The following is a 20,727-nucleotide window of genomic DNA, read 5'->3' as shown; positions in this document are numbered from 1 at the left end:
CTTAATCTGGGCTGGGTTTCTCCTGAGTTGGTCCTTGGACACTTTGGGCCCTTAGATCCCCCTCCTTCGGCGAACCATTAAAAACGGCTCAGCTCTCAATACTTACAAAATAGGCCCACCGCCACCGTCTCACCATAATCCGCTGGGTGGGTCCCACCATCACGTACCTCCCTCCATTTTTCAGGCAGAGATTAAATTCAGAGAGAGAGAAGAGAGGAGAAAGACAGAATATTGGGTCAGCGAGCCTCGTCTGCCAGTGTATCACGTGGAAACTCCTCTCTTATCACACAAACTTCACACTCTCTCTCTCTCAGAGTTCCCGGAGCAGAGCGTTAGAAACGAAAAAGGAAAAAACAACGAAAAGACACCATTTTTTTCTCTTAAGAAAAAAAATTAGAATTGAACTTAGAGAGCTTTGATAGCATAATCCATATACGACCATTCGATTCACATTATCACAGGGTTTTTGTTTTTGGCGATACGACACCTCAGCAGACCTCAAAGTCACGATGGTGGTGGTGACGCTGTTGTTGTAGTTGCTGCTGCTGCAGCCTCATTAGCTCCTTCTGCCGCCGGAGTTCCATTACTTTGCGGTGAGAGTTTGAGTGCTGAGTCAGCACGAACGTCGGGCTCGCAGCCGGTCGGTATTCAGGTACCAGACGACCCGACTTGTATCGCACCCCGCACGCGTTACAAAGGGTCTTTGGCCCCAGTGGGCCCGTCCGCCACTGCGGAGTCTTCTCCGACGCGCAGTGCGAGCACCTTCGTGCTTCTCCCTCTCCCCCGGCTCTTGCGTTCTTCATTTTCGGTCTCATTCCTCCTGCAGCTGGAGAATCAGGCTCCGGGGAGGAGGTCCAGGTGGTGGTGGAGTTGGTCGGTGCTTTGGAGCGTTTGGCGCGGGCTGCTCTGCTGCCGGATAAAGACGCGTCGGATGGGAAGAAGACGTTTCCGGCAAGTTCGTTGGCAGGGAAATCGGTGAACGAGTCGTCTACGAACTGTGAAAGCCACTCGAGCTCGGCCGCATCATCGCTCTGCGCCACAATCGGAACCGAAAACATTCAAATTTACTGAAATAATAGCGAAATGAGATATCAAAGAAAGCACACGTCCTGGTTGGTTAACAATCAAAAAGCACATAATTTCTCAGCTTTTGGAGACAGACTACAACAATAGAAGCACTTTCGCCTTACACAAAAATAATAACCGTTCAAAGTAATTTGCTGCTGATAATTCTTAACAATCAAAAAACTTGAAAAACATTGCGGGGGAGAGAGGTGTGTGTGCTTACAGGGACGCAGAGGTCGTCGGTGAAGTCGGCGGAGAAGTGGGTGGGGTGGTCATTGTTGGTGGGTTGCGAGAGGCGGTGGTTGTTGGGATGGTTTTCAAGAGAGGGAGGAAGGTAATGAGGGTGGTGGAGGTGGAGCGAATCGGAGGAGGAGAAAATCTCGTCGTTGGAGAAGTCCAGAAGGTCGTCTACGGGGAAGCTGCAGTCTGCTGCACTCGATGACACTCCATACATGTCCATTATTTCCAAACAGATCACAAAAGAAACAGCAAATATAGTGAAATTCTGTATGGTTGGGTCTCTCTGGCTCTGGCTCTACCTCAGTTCTCTGGGTCTGAGAAGAGAGAGAGACTCAGAGAGAGAGAGAGAGAGAGAGAGGGTTGAAGTGTTGAAGATAATAGAGTATATGATAAGGGAAGGGAAGCGGGAGGGGGCAGATGAACGTGCAGGGAGCGACGATGCACTCAGCTGCACTGCACTCTGCACTGCTGAGAGATAGATAAGAGATCTCTAGAGGGATTTCTTAATTGCCATCTCTGCCTGTGCTATATCTCAATTCATTGTGCAAACGGATAGGTGTGAGCGGGGCATTATTTTAATGGGGGGTGAGATGGGAAGGGCCAAGTGCATGGATGCTTTCATGCAATCATGGACAAATGGCCACACACCTACACATACATATGCATATGCTTTTTTTGTCTACTCTTTTCCGCCATTTTTGCCTCTTTTTTGCACCCACCATACCCTTCTACATTATCATATAAATATATATATATATATATATAATATTTCTCAACTGCATTCCTATAAAGTCTCCTTTTAAATCATCTTTAATTTCCTCCTATCTAATTCAACTGCATTTCAGAATTTTAACCATATACTAAATATATAATATCAAGACTTTGGAGTTTTGTGAGAACTTTCCCCACCCCTTTCATTCCACAAGTAAGAAAACATTGTTTCTCACCATCTCTGCGCAGTCTTCTGATATATACCTTCAATTAACTCATGGGTTTCATTTTACATTAGCCATGCTATGAACAGTAAGTACTTTGGAGTTTGTGATCAGAAAATTTCCTACCCCTTTTGTTTTTTCACAGGATAAATTAATCAAACATGTCAGTGCAGTCTCTCTTCTCTATCTTTCAACCATTAACTTCATTTTACACCTACCATGCATACATATTCGCTCAACATTTTCCTATTCGAATTTAATCCAATTTATCACCTCCTCTAGCCTCATGAAAACCCTATAAATAGAGCGAGACATCGTTCAAAATTAGACAACCCCTACAAACAAACCCTTTCACTAACCCAACATTAGCCCCCAACCACCCCACATATAGCTTCAATTATTTTCGTGGCTTCTTAATTTTGGCATTTGTCTCGTTAAAAAAAAGGGGAAGCGAACAATATTAATATTAATAGAAGAAAATACTCTATATTCATCATATTTTTAAAAACTTATTAATTTTTTAAAAAAAAAATGATGTAATAAATGTACTATATGAAAGTTAACGTGAGAATATATTAAAAAAGTGGACCGTTACGTTGGGTTGAGACTCTTATGAGTCCGATCTGCATGCAGCTGGGCTGACAGCAGCACCGACAACGAGTTCCAGCTGGCAGCTTTGGCCCTATAGAAATTTATTTAAATCAAAAACAAGGAAAAAACCAAAAGGACGATTTGTTAATAATAATAATAATAATAATTTAAGAGAGGCACGTGTTGTGAGCAGAAGCACAGGGCATGGCTTCCAGTAGGGTTGTGTCGACGGTGGCGTACATTGTGGGACCGTTAGGACCTTTTTTGTACTCTTTTTGAGTACCGCCGGACCGTACGGTGCCGTTCTGATTTGCATTGATTTGATTGATCGATCGATCTGACGTGTTCTCTTCCTCTGTGAAAGAAAAAAATAAAAATTATAAAAATTTGTACTATTACCCAACACAATTTTACAGCCAGCCTGGATTTCCTTCCACGTCAGCCTAATTATCCATACACAAAGTTTACCTGCCCATTGTTAACAGGTTAATAATTACGACAAACTTTAGTATTTCAAACTCTAAATTTTTATCTTGTAAGCTGTGTGTAATGTCAATCAATCCACAAACTTTTAGCTATTATTTGTATAACTTATAAATTGATTACCTTCATCTAATTTTTTGTTAAAAATAAAATATCACACAGTAAAAAGTTTAAAAAAATATATATATTTTTTATTAGTAAAATTTGTATTTTTATAATGAGCCTGTGGAAACCTAACATGTTTAAAACTTGTAACTAACATTATTTTAAACAAACATATCCCAATACGAAAGTTACTATAGCCAGTCGCAAATGCCATGAAGGAATATATATATATATAAACACATGATCTTTAAATTCTCATACCACAACCCATTGAATTAAAAATAAAGTATTGATTGCATATTATAATCAATGGAGGATATAATACCTTAAGTTCCAATTCAAATTGTATGCGTTTCTAAAGGGTTAAATAGGAATTATACTGCTTGAAACACCCTAAAATTAATGGGAGGTTTGAATAATGAGTTGAATTGAGATGAGTTGAGACGAAAGTTAAATAAAATATCGTTTAAATATTATTATTATTATTTTAAGATTTTAAAAAATTGAATTGTTTATTAAATTTTGTATAAAAATTTTAAAAAAGTATAATGATTAAAAGCCTTTTTGTATCCAAACCTCCTCTAATGTACATACATGTAATATTATTTACTCGGCAAATACATATTATTGATAGGAAAAAAAACTTAAAGCAGAAAATTAAAATATTCTTTCTAATACATGATGTCTATCAAACAGGTAATGTTGCATTGATTATTTGTGATTTAATTAGCATGTCTGAATTTTATAATGGGAAAATGATTGTCTTATATATGTTTTACAATTCTATATAAAATGGACGGTATTTTTGTAATATTACAATTTATTTTTAATGGAGTCGTATGATTTCATTGATTGTTTGAAAATGAATTGTAAAATAATTAAGAAATTGTAGGTATATCATTAGACTTTATAATAATAGAGAAGAGGATGATATGCTACTACAATAGAATGGGCGTAAAGTTATGGATATAATTATCATAGATGACGCATATATGCATTAAAAAAAAAATACAATATATGAAAATAAAAAATTTATATTTTTAATATATTATCATAATAATCATGATAAATGTTGGTTGACAAATTAAAAAAGAAAAGAGTATTGTTCTACGTGTATAGATGATAGGATGATGATACTGATCTATCGTCCTGTATGTATCATAAGAAGCGCTCATAGTGTATTTATATATTTTTTTTCATTTTCTTTTTCAAATATTTATTAAACATCTTTTTTAAAATATACAAAATCACTAATAATCAATTTTTTAACTATTAAAAAGATTTAAAATACATAAACGGTCAACCACAAGAATCCTATCATTTTCTTATTTAATAGTTGGTAATCATGTAACATTACTTTATAGAATAAGATAGCATGTTGTCCTGCTTTGACCGTTGGACATCCTCATTAATCCATTTTGAATTTTATATTTTTTTGTTTTAGTTTTTAAATATTTTTAAAAATTAAAAAAATATATCAATATACTAAAAATTACTTTCTTAATTTTTAAATTTAATTTTTTTTAAGTAAACAGTCAATAGGAGGGTGCATTTGGTGGGGGTAAAGTAGTTTTATTCTACTTTATAAAGGAAAATAACTGCCATTGAATAGCTGTAAATTTCTGGTGAGATATTAATATTATTAAAAAGGTTTTGGTATTGGTGGAGGAGACCTCGAATCACGTGACACGGCAGAAAAATGGTGATCCCGAAGCCACAGACTGCACGTGCATGCTCATGTGTTCATTAAACCTTATGGGATTATAAAAACCATGATATATTTATTGGTTCGGCCTTATTTGGGAATCTTCATTCCTTTTAAATTTGTTTTTGGGTAAGAAAAATAAAATGATCAATCATTTCATTTTAAAAAAATAGACAAAATAAGAGAGGTCCACTTTCTCACATGGAATGTGCATGAGATGGGAGACAGCTCTATCACAAAAACAACACTTTGTATTCAGATGCACTTGCACATATTCTTATGCTCTTACATTACTATGGGTTGCAAATGCCATTTTTCAATACATATTCTTATTTATTTTAAATAATTATATAATTTAAAAGAGTCATGATACTTACAAATTGATACGGTCATGTATCATTTAATTGATACCATTAAATACGATTTTAAATTTTTTTAAAATCAGATATATACATATATATATATTTTAATCGAGCATATCAAATTTTCGCTTAGAAGAGAGACACCAAACATACTATGTTGGATCCCATGATTCATCATATAGACCATTGAGAATACATGCTCCTATTTCACTTGAGATATAATGTACCTTTCAAATCTCAATGTTCTCCTCAACCGAAACAAGCTAAATAAGTAAATCTTAAAAAAAAAAAAAAATCGACATTAGTTTATCACAAGGGTGGGGCCATGTGGGTTCTAGCTATTATATGGGTTTGGTCAACTTATAATTTGGTCAACTTATAAAACTCAAAAATGAAGTTGGGGCATTCATTGATCGTATCAACCTTAAAATAGGCAATAATAAGCAAGAAAATGCGAAAACTCCAAACCCCTTACATACAGAAGTTGTATGCAAGGTTTTTCTGATAGTAATCGAGCCCGTCTTAATCCAACAGCAGACCAACTAAACACCCGGGAAGTAGTCGAGGCCTATTCACATGTAGAGAGTAATTATCACATGTGCATTATCGACAAAGTTATAATTTAATATCACCGCCGGGGGTACCATGTGTGTTACGGAATTTCACGAGAAAGGCAGAGCACTACAAAAGCCTGATACATCCGGACGATACCCTTAAGAGTGAGAGATACAAGAGAGTTTCAAATATCTTAAAACCAATTAGGGAGTAAGACTTGGGGAATTTGCTCTAGCATTATTGCACAGAGTGCACCCCACTATTTTTTAAGTTAAAGGAGCGAAGCTTTAGATCTGGGAAAAATAGAAGAGGAAAACCATCAAGTTTTAAGGCACATGATTCACAAAAGAAAAATGCTATTCAATCATCCTACTGATTATCTCCCTTTTATCATCTTCTGTGATATTAAATAATTTAAAAACTATATATATGTCAGATACCAAACCAGATACGAAGCAATAATCAAAACCCATGGGAGGTCGATCAGAACCATAAAGCCAAGAACCAACCAAAGTAACCAAATATTTGGGCGTCTTCGCTGAAGCTTTCATTTCTACATCAAATCTTTGATAAAAGTGATTCGCTTTAAAATATTACCAGCAATGCCATTCAACAAAATTAAAAGCTGCAAAAATACAAAACCATATAATTGAAAGAAAGATTGCCTAAGTCAAAACAAAATAAGCATTTTTGCTTGTACAAACATGATACCAGAAAGTCCTCTGCACCAAACCCACCTCTTTTCACAAACAAAAACCAATCCTAATCCTCATCATTTTGACTCTCATCTTTGACAAGCTTGATCATGTCATCAATTCGAAGAATTGTTATCGCTGCTTCAGTTGCAAACTGGAAAACGCAAAATTTTAGGAAACTCTAAGGAGTCATTTGTAAACTGTCATAAGTTGGTTAAACCATTTATATGTTCTATAACGTTTACCTGAATTATCTTCACTTTGCTCATTGCAGGCTCAATGACTCCAGCTTCTAAGTTGTTACGAACGGCTCCCTTCAAAAGGTCCAGTCCCATGCTGCAATAATTTTAAGCGACAGCTAGAGCAATTAGTGAGTGACACATTAACAAGGGAAAAAGTTCCATGCAATATTTACCAAAGAGCACTCAGGTCAGACCCCAAGAAACTCATGTTATGATCTCTCTCTCTCTCTCTCTCTCTCTCTCTCTCTCTCTCTCTCCACCCCAACCAAAAAAGGTAGCAGTATATGGTGTCTCTCAAACTGCAACCCACATCAGACGAGATGCTATAACCACCTCACCGGACATGAACTTTATATGTGACAGGTTTCAGTGAAGAAGAAATTGCAGAGGAGATAAATATTGGTTTAATGTAAAATGCCACTCACAAAATATATCCAAAACAAATACCTAGACAAATGTTTCTTATCGGCTTTCGTTTGTGCTATGGTATGGTAAGCCCGTAGTTTTGCAACTAATTCGGTGGCATCCTTAGCAGCATTGACAGCGAGCACCTGGACCAAATATAGGTTATTATGGTTATCACTGGGGATGGGGTTACATCATGCATGCATCCATAAATAATAGCAAACCTTTGGTATGATTAACAATGATTCAGCAAATTCAGCTATTGCCAACTGCTCACGGGATCCTAAAGTTGTAGCAAGGCACTCCAAATATCCGGACAGGGCAGCCTCGACTGCACCTCCACCCGCTACCACCTGTGATGCAATAGGGTGATGGAGAATATGAATAGGAAAAACAAAAGCCACAATGATGGTATGAAGCCTTTTTTTAACGAGTTATTTCCAGTTTATCGATTCCGTGTTGATATTGGGCTTCTCTTTTATCTAAAGTAAAGCTTTCCGTTGATCAATTGCCTCTATCTGCCTGTATTTTAGTGGGCATAGGCATTTGTTGATTTGTTCTCTCTCTCTCTCTCTGTGTGTGTAAGGGAACCTCTCTAAGGCAGGGGCCATTTGGACTCACCCCTGCAGAGTAAACTCTGGTCCCATGCACCGCACTCTTGAAAGTTTCCCTACATAGAATTGGTTAAATCACTGGCTTTTCACCAAAAGGCGTGGCCCCAAAAGATTGTTTGCACTTATGAGTGCATTCACATTGGCTTGGCCAAATGAGATGCTTGGCCAAATTTTACATAATTTGGCTCAAAAATCCTTCACATTGGATTGGGCAAGTCTAAAATAATTTGGACTTTTGCTACAGTGGTTGGCTAAAGATGGAAGACCACTACTCATTCATCAAACATTAAAATATTAATTTATCATTCCAAACAAATAAATTAAATTAATTAGAATATAATTAACATTTAACATTTAGAATATAATTATTATTAACATTTAATAATATTTTTTTAATATTAATTTAATTAGAATATAATTATTATTAACATTTAATAATACTTTTTTAAATATTAATTTAATTAGAATATAATTACTATTAACATTTAATAATACTTTTTTAATATTAATTTAATTAGAATATAATTACTATTAACATTTAATAATACTTTTTTGTAATATTAATTTAATACAATATAATTATTATTAACATTTAATAATACTCTTTCTAATATTAATTTAATTATAATATAATAATATTAATGTAATATAATATAATTATTATTATTAACATTTAATAATACTTTTTTTAATATTAATCTAATTAGAATATAATTATTATTAACATTTAATTGGTAGAATTAAAAAATGTGAGAAAATAAATTAAATAAAAAATTTATTAATTTAATAATATTTTATTATTATATAGAGAATAAATGGCTAATCCAATGTGGGGATTGAATTTTGATGGAGTAGGCAAATGTAAAAAAGTGTTGATATTGACCAAATTTGAAGATAAATTTGGTCAAACCAATACTAATGCTCTGAGGTGTTTTGAACCTTTGACCTTGAAGGGAGTGAGACCCCAAGGCCAAGGCCTTCACCAATTGGGCCAACACCTTGGCGTTATTTGTTGATTTGTTCTCTACGTTGCTTTGGATACAAGAGCCAGTAATCTAATTGCTTAAAGGTACCAAATGTTGGAACACAATGCGCACCAAAATTACACCATGTATTATTTTCCAGCTCATAAATCATCCCACCACAACTTTGCTCATGACAATGAGCAACGCAAAGAAACAGCAAATTCAAGAGTTGAAAATCACAATCACATATTAGGGTGCAAAAGTTTACCGTATTGGATTCAAGTGTCCTTTTAACAATAGACAGAGCATCATGCAGAGCTCTCTCCATCTCATCAAGCATATAGTCATTTGCACCTCTAAGGATCAAGGAAACCTAGAGAAAGTATGTTGAAAAAGAAAGGAAAAAAGAAGAAATAAAAATCAGAAGGTACTATGCATGAAAACAATGTAAAAATCACTACATTAAAAGAATGCTCATAATTTCAAACTACTACATCAAGTTGCATTCTTTGAACATTATTTTATTGCAAGTTACTACACACTCAAACATAAAGGGGCTATAGAACTCATTGGTCTGAAAGAAATTCTACAAAAAATGTGAACAATTGGATTCAGGAGTTGAGAAGTGTATATGAATCGCTATATATACTTATAAAAAAGAAGTTTAATATCAAAAAATCAAAAGTTACAATAAATCACCCACCGCACTTGTAGTTTTAGTCCCCTTAATCATAATCACATCATCATCAGCAATGCGCTCCTCAACAACTTCATCTGCATATCCAAGAAGTGATGAATCAAATGATTCTTCTCCTTCCATATCGGCAAATGTTGAGACCTGCCCAACAATTGTACACAAGCATCAGCAAAATAATAATGTTTAGCCTATCCGAGTTATAGTAACACTATCATAAATATGCATCAAAGAACAAAAGTCAATACATCAACCAGTAAAATAAAACTGCATACACAGCCTCAACTAAGCGAACCTCTCAAATTAAGCAATCTTATTCAGATATGCTTCAATCTGTTTCACAACTATATTAATATCTGAAAGGAAACTTCAAGAGCCAACAATAGTGGCAATCATATTCAAATGTAGACATGCCAATATATACATGCAATCATAAATAAAATGATACTCCATTACATGATAAGTGGCTCAATCCGCATTTCTGTTTGTTGCATAATGTAAGTAGTCCACATCCAAAATCCAAAGCATAAATTTTGAATAGCCATTAATCTTTTAGAAGGTCAAAATTGAAAAAATCAGATTTGCAGGGCTTTGACATGTCCATACTTCCTAGGAAAGAATACTCTGAGAGAGAGAGAGAGAGAGAGAGAGAGAGAGAGAGAGAGAGAGAGAGAGAGAGAGAGAGAGAGAGAGAGTAACTCTACTTCCCCAAGGTGTCCTGCATGTGTCTAACCATGTCCCATGCATTTTCAATACTACAAAATATAATTTTTGCATTTATTATGCAACCTACCACGTCCATGTCCTATATGTATTGGATGCCGATATGAAGGGTTTTGAAGTGTCCATGCTTCCTAGGAAAGAATCCTAGCTTGGATCTCCTATGTTAAAAGGAGAGACTCTAATGTGGATATAAACAATATGATATGACCTTTTGATAATAGATATTCAAAGTGCACAAAGTATTGTCCTTCCACCATTAAAAGGTTATTTTGACTGCAGATTTGGAAAGATCACCATCAGAATATCTCCAAAAAACCAATTGCGCTTGGTACATCCATGATTGCGTTACTACAAGTCCATGTCAAAGCAAACTAAAAAAGGTTAAGAATTTACCTGCGTTGCACCAGTTGCCTTGGCAACATGGCGCATATCCTCTTTCCGAACACGTCTTACAGCAATAGCTCCAGCCTCAACAAAGTACTGAAACAATAGAAAATTGATCATCCCCACAATAAATTTAAATCTGGTTGTGTGACAGTATGCATTGACCAGAAGTAAAGCACACCACAAGCTCCTTCAAAAAATATCAGCCATCAACTAGAGTAATCTTTTTCCCACCAGTAAGTACAATGACCAGCTTAGGCTGTGTTTGGGCAGTGGAGTGATCTGACTATTCAATATTTTATCATTTACTTTTCACATACTTTTCACTACTATTCAATATTTTATCATTACTTTTCACATACTTTTCACTACTATTCAATATTTTATCATTACTTTGTCACCACTTTTTCACTACTATTCACAGATCATGAGATCACCTCACTACCCAAACGTAGCCTTAGCTACTACAGCAGATCAAGTATACCTCTATGAAAGAAAATAATAGAACTACCATAGTTCCTTAAATATTTCCTATGCTATATCGCTATCTCAAAGTGAGGGATACTTCCAGGTCAATCACACCATGTTTCTATAAACTTCATCTTTGCTTGGACCATAAAAGTAGGAATTGTAACATTTTATCCTTCCAATTTCCTAATACTTATTTTTTCACACATTTCAAATACAAATCCAAAATTATCTTCCCAAGCCCCTGTAACATGGTAATACGCACAATAAAACAAAAAAATAACTGATCCTTTCGAGTCATGCCAACAAAAAAGAAGACTATATACCAATACACACAACCATGTTCAGGTAGGGTGAAAGCAAGGGAGAGACTGATGGGAAGTTGGGGAATCAAATATCCACAAACTTGCCTTGAGTGCCATGTCATCAATCCCTTTTGTAGTCATAACAACATTGGCTCCAGCCTTCAGCAGTTTTTCAATTCGTTCTTTTGTCATATTGGCTTCTCTGTTAACACACATGGAACATCATTGCTACATAAGTAAAATTATCAACAAGCATTTAAAGTTTTCATATTAAGAACCATAAATAATCAGTGAGTAAAATTGTCAGACAACAAGCGTCATAAGCATAATGCATACAAGATTCTTTTAGTTGTGCAGAACACACTAAATAAAGTGATGACAATTATTAATCTAAAATAAATACTTTAATTATTCCATCACCTTTCACGAATTTTCTCAAGCTCCCTGGGATCAGTGACTAATACTTGGACGCCCATTTGCATCTTTGTCTTCTGAAGATTAAAGTCAAGACAGGCAATCTTTGCAGGAGCAACTCTAGTTGGCATTCCTTGGGCAGCACGACCCGTATTTAGAGCATATCCATTCAAAAGATAGCTTTCTTTTGCACTTTTTCCATGAGCTTTCAAAATATTAATTCCCTGGGACAAGACAGGAGCAACCAGGTGGTAACAACTTTCAAATCCACCAACTAAAAGCACGAAAAGTAGGTTGAGCCATATGAGGCTAATGATTTTACTAGCATGTAGTTTTAAAGGAACTTGCAATATCCAATAATAATCTAACAGATTCCAAATTTCCTCAAATGATATGTGCATAACAAATAGCCTTTCATTAACAAGATGTGGATAACTCACAACCTACCTTGATTGGGTATTTGACTTCCCCCCGTGCATTTGTCATTTTAACAGCTTGTACAGCATCAACAACCTATAAACACACATCAAATACCTACATCAATAAAGCACACAAAAGGCTCACCGAAGGAACAAAATGCACAGATCGCTTGGTCAAGTATGGAAACAATCACCACAATTTTACTAATATCCAGATTCTAGAAACAAAATAACTGCACTTCCCAACATAAAAGCATACCAAATTTGCAAAGAAGTCACTGTCACCAGCTATCAACTTTGAGGACATGCTGGTCTTGGCACAGTTTGTTAGAGAATCTTTTCCAAGCTTTTCAACCTAGAAAAATCAAGGAAACGATCTTATCAGGATCATCATAGCTTAGCCAAAGCATTGATGACACACAGATCAAAATGAAAAGGGGCCATCATCTTGGCAAAAATTGTTAAATTTGTGAAAGGAAATTGTAGGGACCCAAAGAAGCCCAAACCACATATGGACTTATACTCCAAAATGACTAGTCAAGATTAGAAAATGGAGCCCTTTAGAATCATAATAAATCATAAGAATTCCTCCCTCTTAAACAATAAAGGATCCCATTCACCTCTTATACCAAATTCAGGGTATTACAAAATGGTATTGCACTTTGATTTGGCACAACGTGTTGTGCAAGTCTTTGAAGGATTTCTTTCCACCTTTATTCTTGCCAGCCAAGGATTAGAGATACTTCTATAGTTTCATATTGTTGTGTTTTTCAGGAAGAGAAGGTAAAGGCTATACTCTTTGCTTTTTGAGGATCTACCAAAATCGTGAGTGAAGATTTTTTTTTTTTTGCAGAAGACAAATTTTATTGACAGGCATAGCCAAAGTACACGGGACATATACAAGAGCATCACCTAGTCATGATTGTAGAATTGTGAATGAAGATTAAGGGGATTCCTTGTTTGGGGTGTTTTGCTCTAATTATCCTTCGAGTGGAGGAAGTGATAGAATGTGCTGAACGTTGGCTAATCTCGTAAGATTTGATGTACAATCTCACTAGTTTCTTTAAGGGAGTCCTTTGGTGATGCCTAGATGGTCCTAGAGGTACTTGCTTGTCGTAAATGGAAATTTGGTAGCCCCACGAGGGGGAATTTGGTGTACAGTTCCTTTATGCCTTATGTGAAATACATAGAAGCTGAGACCCCTTTGAAGTCTATGTTTTTAAGATCTCAGTATGACTAGATTAAATGCATTCGGCAATATCATCTACACGTGTTTACCTTATTATAACTTTCAAAGAAAAGTTCACAAGGTCTTACCTTCACTGCCAATTTTTCCTCCACATATTTGCATGCCTCCCTCATAGCAAGCTATTCACATTAAAAACATATACAAATATGGAGCATCAACTATAAGTACAAAATAAAAAGCCACAATATACACTTAAATTACAGTCCAAAAAGATACACCCATTTAGTGTAACTTGATTACAAAGGGCATAGAGAGAGAGAGAGAGAGAGAGAGAGAGAGAGAGAGAGAGAGAGAGAGAGAGAGAGAGAGGCACTCACTCGGTATCCACTAATTATAGATGTAGGATGAATGTTATTCCTCACCAAATCATTTGCTCTCTGCAAAATTATATAAAATATTCTATTAAATCTCATCCATCAGACCTTAAGATGGTACACAGGCGAAGCCATGTACAAATGGGTGAGCAGATTGCACCCCACAATAATTTTATAAAATTGTGTGGAGGTTAAACTTTTTATAAAGTTTTAAGCTTGCCATAACCACTAGCTAGGCATTCTTCATGTATACCTCCTGTGTACCTGGGCTTTGCCTATTTCTATGAATATAATATCTTTGATTACCTATAAAAAAAAAGCTTGCCACTTAGTGGGGGTTTTCAAGAAATAGTTAAAGCATTTGTGAAGTCAGAGCAAGGTCATTCAAAATGTAATTTTGAAAAAGGTCCCAGTTTTAAGTCTGGAAAAATTAATTGAGTATTTGAATTTTTCTGTGGAATGAATTGCTTTATATTTTCAATAGATACTGATCGACCATTAATTTGACACTTAATTTTCAATTATGCAATAGTTATCTCTTTACGGTTAGTTTTGACATATCATTTTCTTCATCATGAAATTAATTTCTCGGTAAAATTTAAATCTGTGATTTTCATGAGAAAGATCACATTGCACATCAATTTTTAATATTGTTGTGAATAAACTGCCTTCACTTACCTTCAGCAGCTCTGCAGCTATGATGACCACTGAAGTTGTCCCGTCTCCAACTTCGCGATCTTGAAGCTCAGCCAACTCCACAAGCACCTGCAGACCACAAAAAACAAAAAAAAATAAGCATCTGACAGATCTGTAGGAAATCACATGCAGACACCATGACAAGAAAATAAGAGAAATAAATGAGCAAGATGTGACTGTTTCTCCACCTTGGCAGCAGGGTGCTCAACTTCTAACATCTTGAGTATTGTAGCACCATCGTTAGTAATCGTCACATCACCAATATCGTCAACGAGCATCTAAAACAAACAATCAATGAAGAAGAAACTCAAACAAAACACTTTTAACAAAACAACACAGACTAACATAACACTTTGCAATGACCAGTGAAAAATGGCATGTCAGAAACAGCTCTCTCAATTAATATCCAAAAACAAAGCAAAAACTTTGAGATGCACTTCAGAGTTTTAATTGTATTACCTTTTTGATAAGTAGCTTTTAAAACTGTATTACTACAATCAATTAGTTATAAAGAGAAAAACCGTATTACTACAATCTTGCAAAATAGTTGATGGGATTGGCACCCCTCTCAAGTTAAAAAAACATAAGAACGCACGCAATATTTTTGATCGGAAATTAGAAATATGCAAATAACACAAAATATCAAACCACTCAATCACTTTGAATCGGATTAATATTAGCCCTTTAAATTACATCTTTCTCTATACCAGCCATGCATGCCAAATTTCAAGTAAATCATGTCCTTTTTATTATTTTTAAAATGTAAAAAAACATAAAGTTTTGAGCACTTTATTTATTTTTTAGTAAGTAAAAATTTTATTCAACAAATGTAATAGGCGAAGCCCACGTACACAGGAAGTATACTAGAGAAACACCTAAGAACATTTGACTACTAAAGCAACGAGGACAGAAACTCATGAACTGCCCCACCATTAAGAACAATGGCTGAAAACCAAGAAAACAGGGCAAAAATAAAAAATTTCTAGAGTTCATCTAATACGTTTCCTATTATTAAAAACCTCTCATTCCTTTCCAACCAAATGCCCCACATAATACACAAAGGAGTCACCTTCCACGTCGCTAACACTTGTTTGAGCACTTTATAGATGAAATAGTTCGCAAACATATTCCAAATAATAAATGAGCATGTTAGATGGTGCCGGAAAACCCTATAATTAGATATTTCAAGATAACAAAGGGAATCCTAACAGCAACAATCAACATTGCAAAAAGAGAAGCGGCATTGGCAACAGTAGAAGTAGCAGCAGCAATACCTTGTCAAGTCCAACGGGGCCTAGCGACGATTTGACAATGTTAGCGACTGCTCCACACGCCATCACTATTACGCCGCGCCAACATTACCAAACGAACAAAACCCTAAGTCAGTTCCTTTACAAATAGCACAAAAAAAAAAAAAATCAGAACTCAAAGATCTAGAGGCAAAGTCTTTCCGTCAGGTAGAGAGTACCGTTTTGTGTACGAACATCCTGACCGAACTGGCGATCGCCAAGAATATCAGGAGTTTGTGATGTGATTCCCATCTCACTGGTTCAACTGAGAGAGTGTGTGTGTCTAAGTTAGCGAGGCAAGTGGAAACAAAAACCCTAGGTTAGATCTGAGGGTGCAGACAAAGGGGAAGGAGATTACCAAAAGTGTCTCCCGCTTCCCTGTTTTTCTCCGGATGTCTCTGGAATGTATTAGAATAGCGAGGGAGAAGCAGCTCGGTTGATGGTGCGTGCAGGAATTACTTGGGAGAGGAGACTGCGGGTATTAATGCGAGGCGCGGAAGAGGGAAAGGGTTTTGGGGCTGCCGCGACGTCGTTTCCTCGTACCCCTTCTTTATCCCAAAAGAGTGAATTATCTTTATTATCCCTCCTCTTATTCCCTTCCAGGGCCCACCTGGAGTTTGGACCGCCACTCGCTGGCTTTCACTTCCTTCTCACCAAGTCACCATTCATCCACGTACTGCCATGGCTGCATCCCTCTTCCTTCCTACTTCCTCCAAACCCCAAAACCCAGTTCCCAACCCTCCCAAACCCCGTTACTCTTCTACCGCTAAAATCACCTGCTCCTCTCTCACAGCTCGATCCCAGTCCGCCAAGCACCACCTCCTCAGCCTCATCTCCGACCAAGAACGAGGCCTCAGCACCCAGAAAGACCCTGCCAAACGGGCCTCCATCATCGAGGCCATCGACGCCATGGCCGTTCTCGGCCGCGATAAAGTCACTACTGGGGATTCCCTATCCGCTACATGGCGGCTGCTCTGGACCACGGAGAAGGAGCAGCTCTTCATCGTCGAGAATGCGCGCCTGTTTGGTACTCAGGCCGGTGACGTTTTGCAGGTTATAGACGTCGAGAATAGGACTCTCAACAATGTCATCACTTTCCCTCCCTATGGTGTTTTCTTCGTTCGGTCCGGTATCGAAATCGCTTCGCCCCAGAGGGTGAATTTTAGGTACTTCATAGTTTGCTGCATTTTAATTCAGGGGCTGGAAATGCTTTCCGGGAAATGAGAATCGGTAATCTTAAACTCCGTTTGGCGGGCTTCTCATATTATCTAAAAGCTGCGGCCCTCCCTAACTGATCGTTATTTTTTCCTAATTTAGCATTATCATTATATTTGAAGTGGGAAATTGGCCTTTAGTTTCAATTTCTAATTCTTCAGGTTGTTCTTTTAGATGATACTACGTTTATATACAATGACGTTTTCATTTAGTGGAAGTTAAAGTTGCAAACATGTTTAACTTTAATAAAGCAATAGTTTCGAAATCTTCTCAATCTAAATTCCATTTCAGATTTAATCACATGCAAAGAAACACAGTTTAATGACATTCGATACTATGATGTTGAATTTGATAACTTTTCCATAAGCTGATGTTTATGTCAGATTTACGAGTGCGATTCTACGTGGAAAGAACTGGGAGGTTCCACTGCCACCATTCGGGCAGGGTTGGTGAGTGCTCAATTTGTGATCTTGAGTGCTGGTATCTAATAATAAACTTGGAGGAGTTTGATGTTTTGATTTTTAACATTAGAGCTGTCCATATACAATTGTATAATTGCTTTTGTTTTGCCCCAAGGAATAATAGATAAGTGGTGTTTTATTTAATAATAGGATTTTGTGGAAAACTCATTAGGGTTAATGTAGCAACAACAGAGAAAGAAAAAATGGAAAATTTCAAAATTTGAAGATCATAGCCATTTGGACAGGAAACAAAAACCTGATGATGAAATCTCCTGGTTTTCATTGACTCTCTCAAATATGCCTCAGGCTAGCTTCATTGTTAACCTGCTCCATCTAGGTTAGATGCTGGTTATGTTTTGCACCTCACCTGCTTATGATGACCTTGTCTTCATGCGTATTATCATACCATCTTTTGCTTATGTGCTCATCATTGTGTTTATAGCATGCTTATGTTGCGGCATTGTGTTATATCAATAGCAAATGCTGTCGTCTCTTATCCCTCTGCTTCACCAATGTTCTTGTTAGCTTTCACTTATCCGTAAACGAAACAATTTCTTTTTAGCATTTCTTTGTGCTGGTCTCATCCTTATCTCTCTTGGTTTTACCTTAAATGCTAAAAAATGCATTCCTTACTTCCACATCTGGCCATTCAACATTGTAGTTAGGTATTTGTACCGAATGCATATTAAATTTGTATTTGTTGGTTGCTCTTATATGAGAATCACCAGTGGTTTTTAGGTCCTTTTTCTTTATGTGCATATTAGTTAATCTGTGCAATTGTAATTTACTTGGCAGGTTCCTTGACACATAAGCTGACTTTTGAGATCTATTATCTTCTCTGATCTGAGTGGTTTGTAGTTTTTCATGATGATTTCTTGCTGTTGTTTTTGCTGATTATGCTCTCTAGGTTTGAGTCCGTGTATCTTGATGATGAGATTCGCGTTGTGAAGGATATCAGGGGAGACTATTTGGTTGTTGACCGTGCTCCTTATTCTTGGAAAGAATGAAGGGTGAAAGTATGGTTTATATTTTTATCAGCATTATGGGAACATAATGTGAGTTCACTAACTCCAAAATGGTGTTGTCGTGAAGAACCTTGAAAAGTCCTTTGGTTGATGTGTGATTTGTTACTAATTTGACTTGAATCCTTATCTGATATTTGCATCATTTTGATTCACTTCATCTTTTTTCTCCAATAAAGAGAATGTTGTCTCCTATTTGAAGATTACATTCTTTCTTGAATTATCAAGAGAGAATTTTATTAAAGACAAAATTATCAAGAGAAAAAAAATGGAGGGTACAACTGTAATTTTAATTACATTAAGAACTATCTTTGATTGTTTGGACCTCCAAATAAACTATACCTGTGAGTTTGTGCGTTCATGTCTGTAGTCTAAACCCTTTCCTTTCTTTCTATTCTTCTTGAATCCGGTACACAGCAGTCACTCATTCCCTCCTTCATGGAAGGTGGTCTGTGTTTCCTAGTTTGAAGAGGTAAAGTGGAGTAGGGCCTGGACATGAATCCAGCTAACAAAATAAATTTAAGAAACAAACTTAAGCTCCATGCCCCCCAAATGTTTGAACCCCCCACCCGCCTCCCCCCAAAAGAAAAATAAAAGAAGACTCCACATGAAGCAGAACAGGAGAGTTTTCAAACTCTTCTGCCTTTCAAATTAGTCCTTAAATTTGGTGCCTGGATAGAGGATATCCAGGTTCTAAATCCTGGCCCTATTGCACTTGTCTATGGAACACTGATAAGCTAATAATCTTCTTACCTTCAATAACGTCAAATGTCCGTTCTCAAGATTTTAAACACCCTTGATATTTTCTCTGTCGGTGCCATGGATGATCTTTTACCTTTTTCGTCCTTAATGCTGCTAGTTTCTTTCTAAAAAGCTAGTTCAAATGTGTGTTCTAATCGTTTCTTATAGTTTCTACATTTCTGCTTAATATATATTTTCCTTTTAACTTGATGAAAAATATGTACTTTTTGTCAATCGCAAAGTTTGTCCAACATTTGCTTGTCCGGATATGTTACTGTTTGAGCTTTGAAGGACTTCTAGTAATTTTCCTTTCGTTTTCTTTTTCCTTCCATGACTCCCAAACCCTCCTCCAATCAACTAGAACAAGTTGGTTTTGATGGCGTGATTTTACCTTTGTATAATTACCCGCTGACCTGCCCAAGGATCAATATCCAAGGCCATTTTTTCTAGATGCTCTATCGGTTTTAACTCTTGGATCAGCATATATCATGTTACATTTAATAGTAAATAGTTGAAGTTTACAGTTCATAATAAAATCTATTTTAGTGAATTAATCAGCAGCATATTCCCAGTTTTCGTATAAACACAACCTCTATTTCTATGTATGAATGAAAGGTAACCAAAAATTCCCAATTTCTGCAGGTTTGAATCTCTATACCTAGATGATGACATTAGAGTTGCAGAGGATATCCGTGGAGACTATTTAGTTGTTGATCGTGCTCCTTATAATTGGAAAGAGTGATGACTGATGTGCAATATCTTGGTACGTCACAACTCGTGCAGCAACTTCTACTTATTATTACCAGTGTTGCATGTTTACCATGTTCATGCTCCCGCCTTACTACGGCCTTCGCAGGTGTCTGATAATTATGCCTTTCTCTTCTTAATAGCATATTATCTAAACGTTGCTTTGTTCCTCAGCTTTCAGGTTCTCTTTCTGCGGGCACATGAAAGTTGAAACTCATAGAAAGAATTCTGCAATCTTGTGTTTGGAAAGTGATGCTCTTCCATCCATAAGATGGCGCGCCCCATTATAGGTTATTAGATTCTTTATTTTCTAGTCTTGTACGCTCTATATTGTTGCGATATCTGGTTCTAGTTCTTATCCAAAAGCTACTCATTAAAAAGAGAAAAAAAAGGTTATAATGTTAAAAGCTGCTTTCTTGTAAACAATCTGGTCCATGAAAATCTCTCTCTCTCTCTCTACATCTTTGTATTAGTATATGCAAAGCCAGAATATTTGGTAACTGCTTGAAAATTGTTATTATTATCTGTTTGAATGTACTAATCTGATTGGGATTAATATTATGGGGCATCTCATCCCATCAAGTTCAACATCCCAACAATAAAAAGGTAACAAATAATGATGTA

The 20,727-nt window shown here is 36.3% G+C and overlaps 3 protein-coding genes across 4 annotated transcripts; 1 reads left to right on the top strand and 2 right to left on the bottom strand.

Annotated features, from left to right (window-relative positions):
- Nucleotides 1-484: 484 nt before the first annotated feature.
- LOC122291924 (GATA transcription factor 4) lies at nucleotides 485-1,930 on the bottom strand. Its single transcript, XM_043099973.1, has 2 exons — nucleotides 1,289-1,930; nucleotides 485-1,031 (listed from the first exon to the last, which is right to left on the bottom strand). Exons 1-2 carry the CDS (start codon nucleotides 1,523-1,525, stop codon nucleotides 489-491), a joined length of 780 nt encoding a protein of 259 aa, XP_042955907.1. The 5' UTR covers nucleotides 1,526-1,930; the 3' UTR covers nucleotides 485-488.
- Nucleotides 1,931-6,555: 4,625 nt separating this feature from the next.
- LOC122291617 (T-complex protein 1 subunit alpha) lies at nucleotides 6,556-16,419 on the bottom strand. The gene is made up of 18 exons (XM_043099421.1): nucleotides 16,276-16,419; nucleotides 16,097-16,182; nucleotides 15,903-15,967; nucleotides 14,817-14,906; nucleotides 14,611-14,697; nucleotides 13,936-13,995; nucleotides 13,687-13,737; nucleotides 12,629-12,724; nucleotides 12,398-12,463; nucleotides 11,957-12,174; nucleotides 11,642-11,738; nucleotides 10,773-10,859; nucleotides 9,666-9,800; nucleotides 9,231-9,335; nucleotides 7,608-7,736; nucleotides 7,426-7,529; nucleotides 6,982-7,072; nucleotides 6,556-6,890 (listed from the first exon to the last, which is right to left on the bottom strand). The coding sequence occupies exons 2-18, from the start codon at nucleotides 16,167-16,169 to the stop codon at nucleotides 6,804-6,806; spliced, it is 1,641 nt and encodes a 546-aa protein (XP_042955355.1). The 5' UTR covers nucleotides 16,170-16,182; nucleotides 16,276-16,419; the 3' UTR covers nucleotides 6,556-6,803.
- Nucleotides 16,420-16,507: 88 nt separating this feature from the next.
- On the top strand, nucleotides 16,508-20,644 carry LOC122291618 (probable plastid-lipid-associated protein 11, chloroplastic). 2 transcript variants are annotated; one of them, XM_043099423.1, is made up of 5 exons: nucleotides 16,508-17,083; nucleotides 17,516-17,581; nucleotides 18,501-18,609; nucleotides 19,999-20,119; nucleotides 20,278-20,644. In XM_043099423.1, exons 1-3 carry the CDS (start codon nucleotides 16,599-16,601, stop codon nucleotides 18,598-18,600), a joined length of 651 nt encoding a protein of 216 aa, XP_042955357.1. In that variant the 5' UTR covers nucleotides 16,508-16,598; the 3' UTR covers nucleotides 18,601-18,609; nucleotides 19,999-20,119; nucleotides 20,278-20,644. The 2 variants fall into 2 exon arrangements, with proteins under 2 accessions (XP_042955357.1, XP_042955356.1); XM_043099422.1 differs by having other exon boundaries at nucleotides 16,510-17,083; nucleotides 18,501-18,648.
- Nucleotides 20,645-20,727: the final 83 nt, after the last annotated feature.

Source organism: Carya illinoinensis, chromosome 13, assembly GCF_018687715.1.
Source record: "Carya illinoinensis cultivar Pawnee chromosome 13, C.illinoinensisPawnee_v1, whole genome shotgun sequence".
In the NCBI taxonomy this organism is placed as follows: Eukaryota; Viridiplantae; Streptophyta; class Magnoliopsida; order Fagales; family Juglandaceae; genus Carya; species Carya illinoinensis.
Note: the sequence above shows the minus strand (reverse complement) of the source record. Positions and strands in the feature narration are given on the sequence as shown.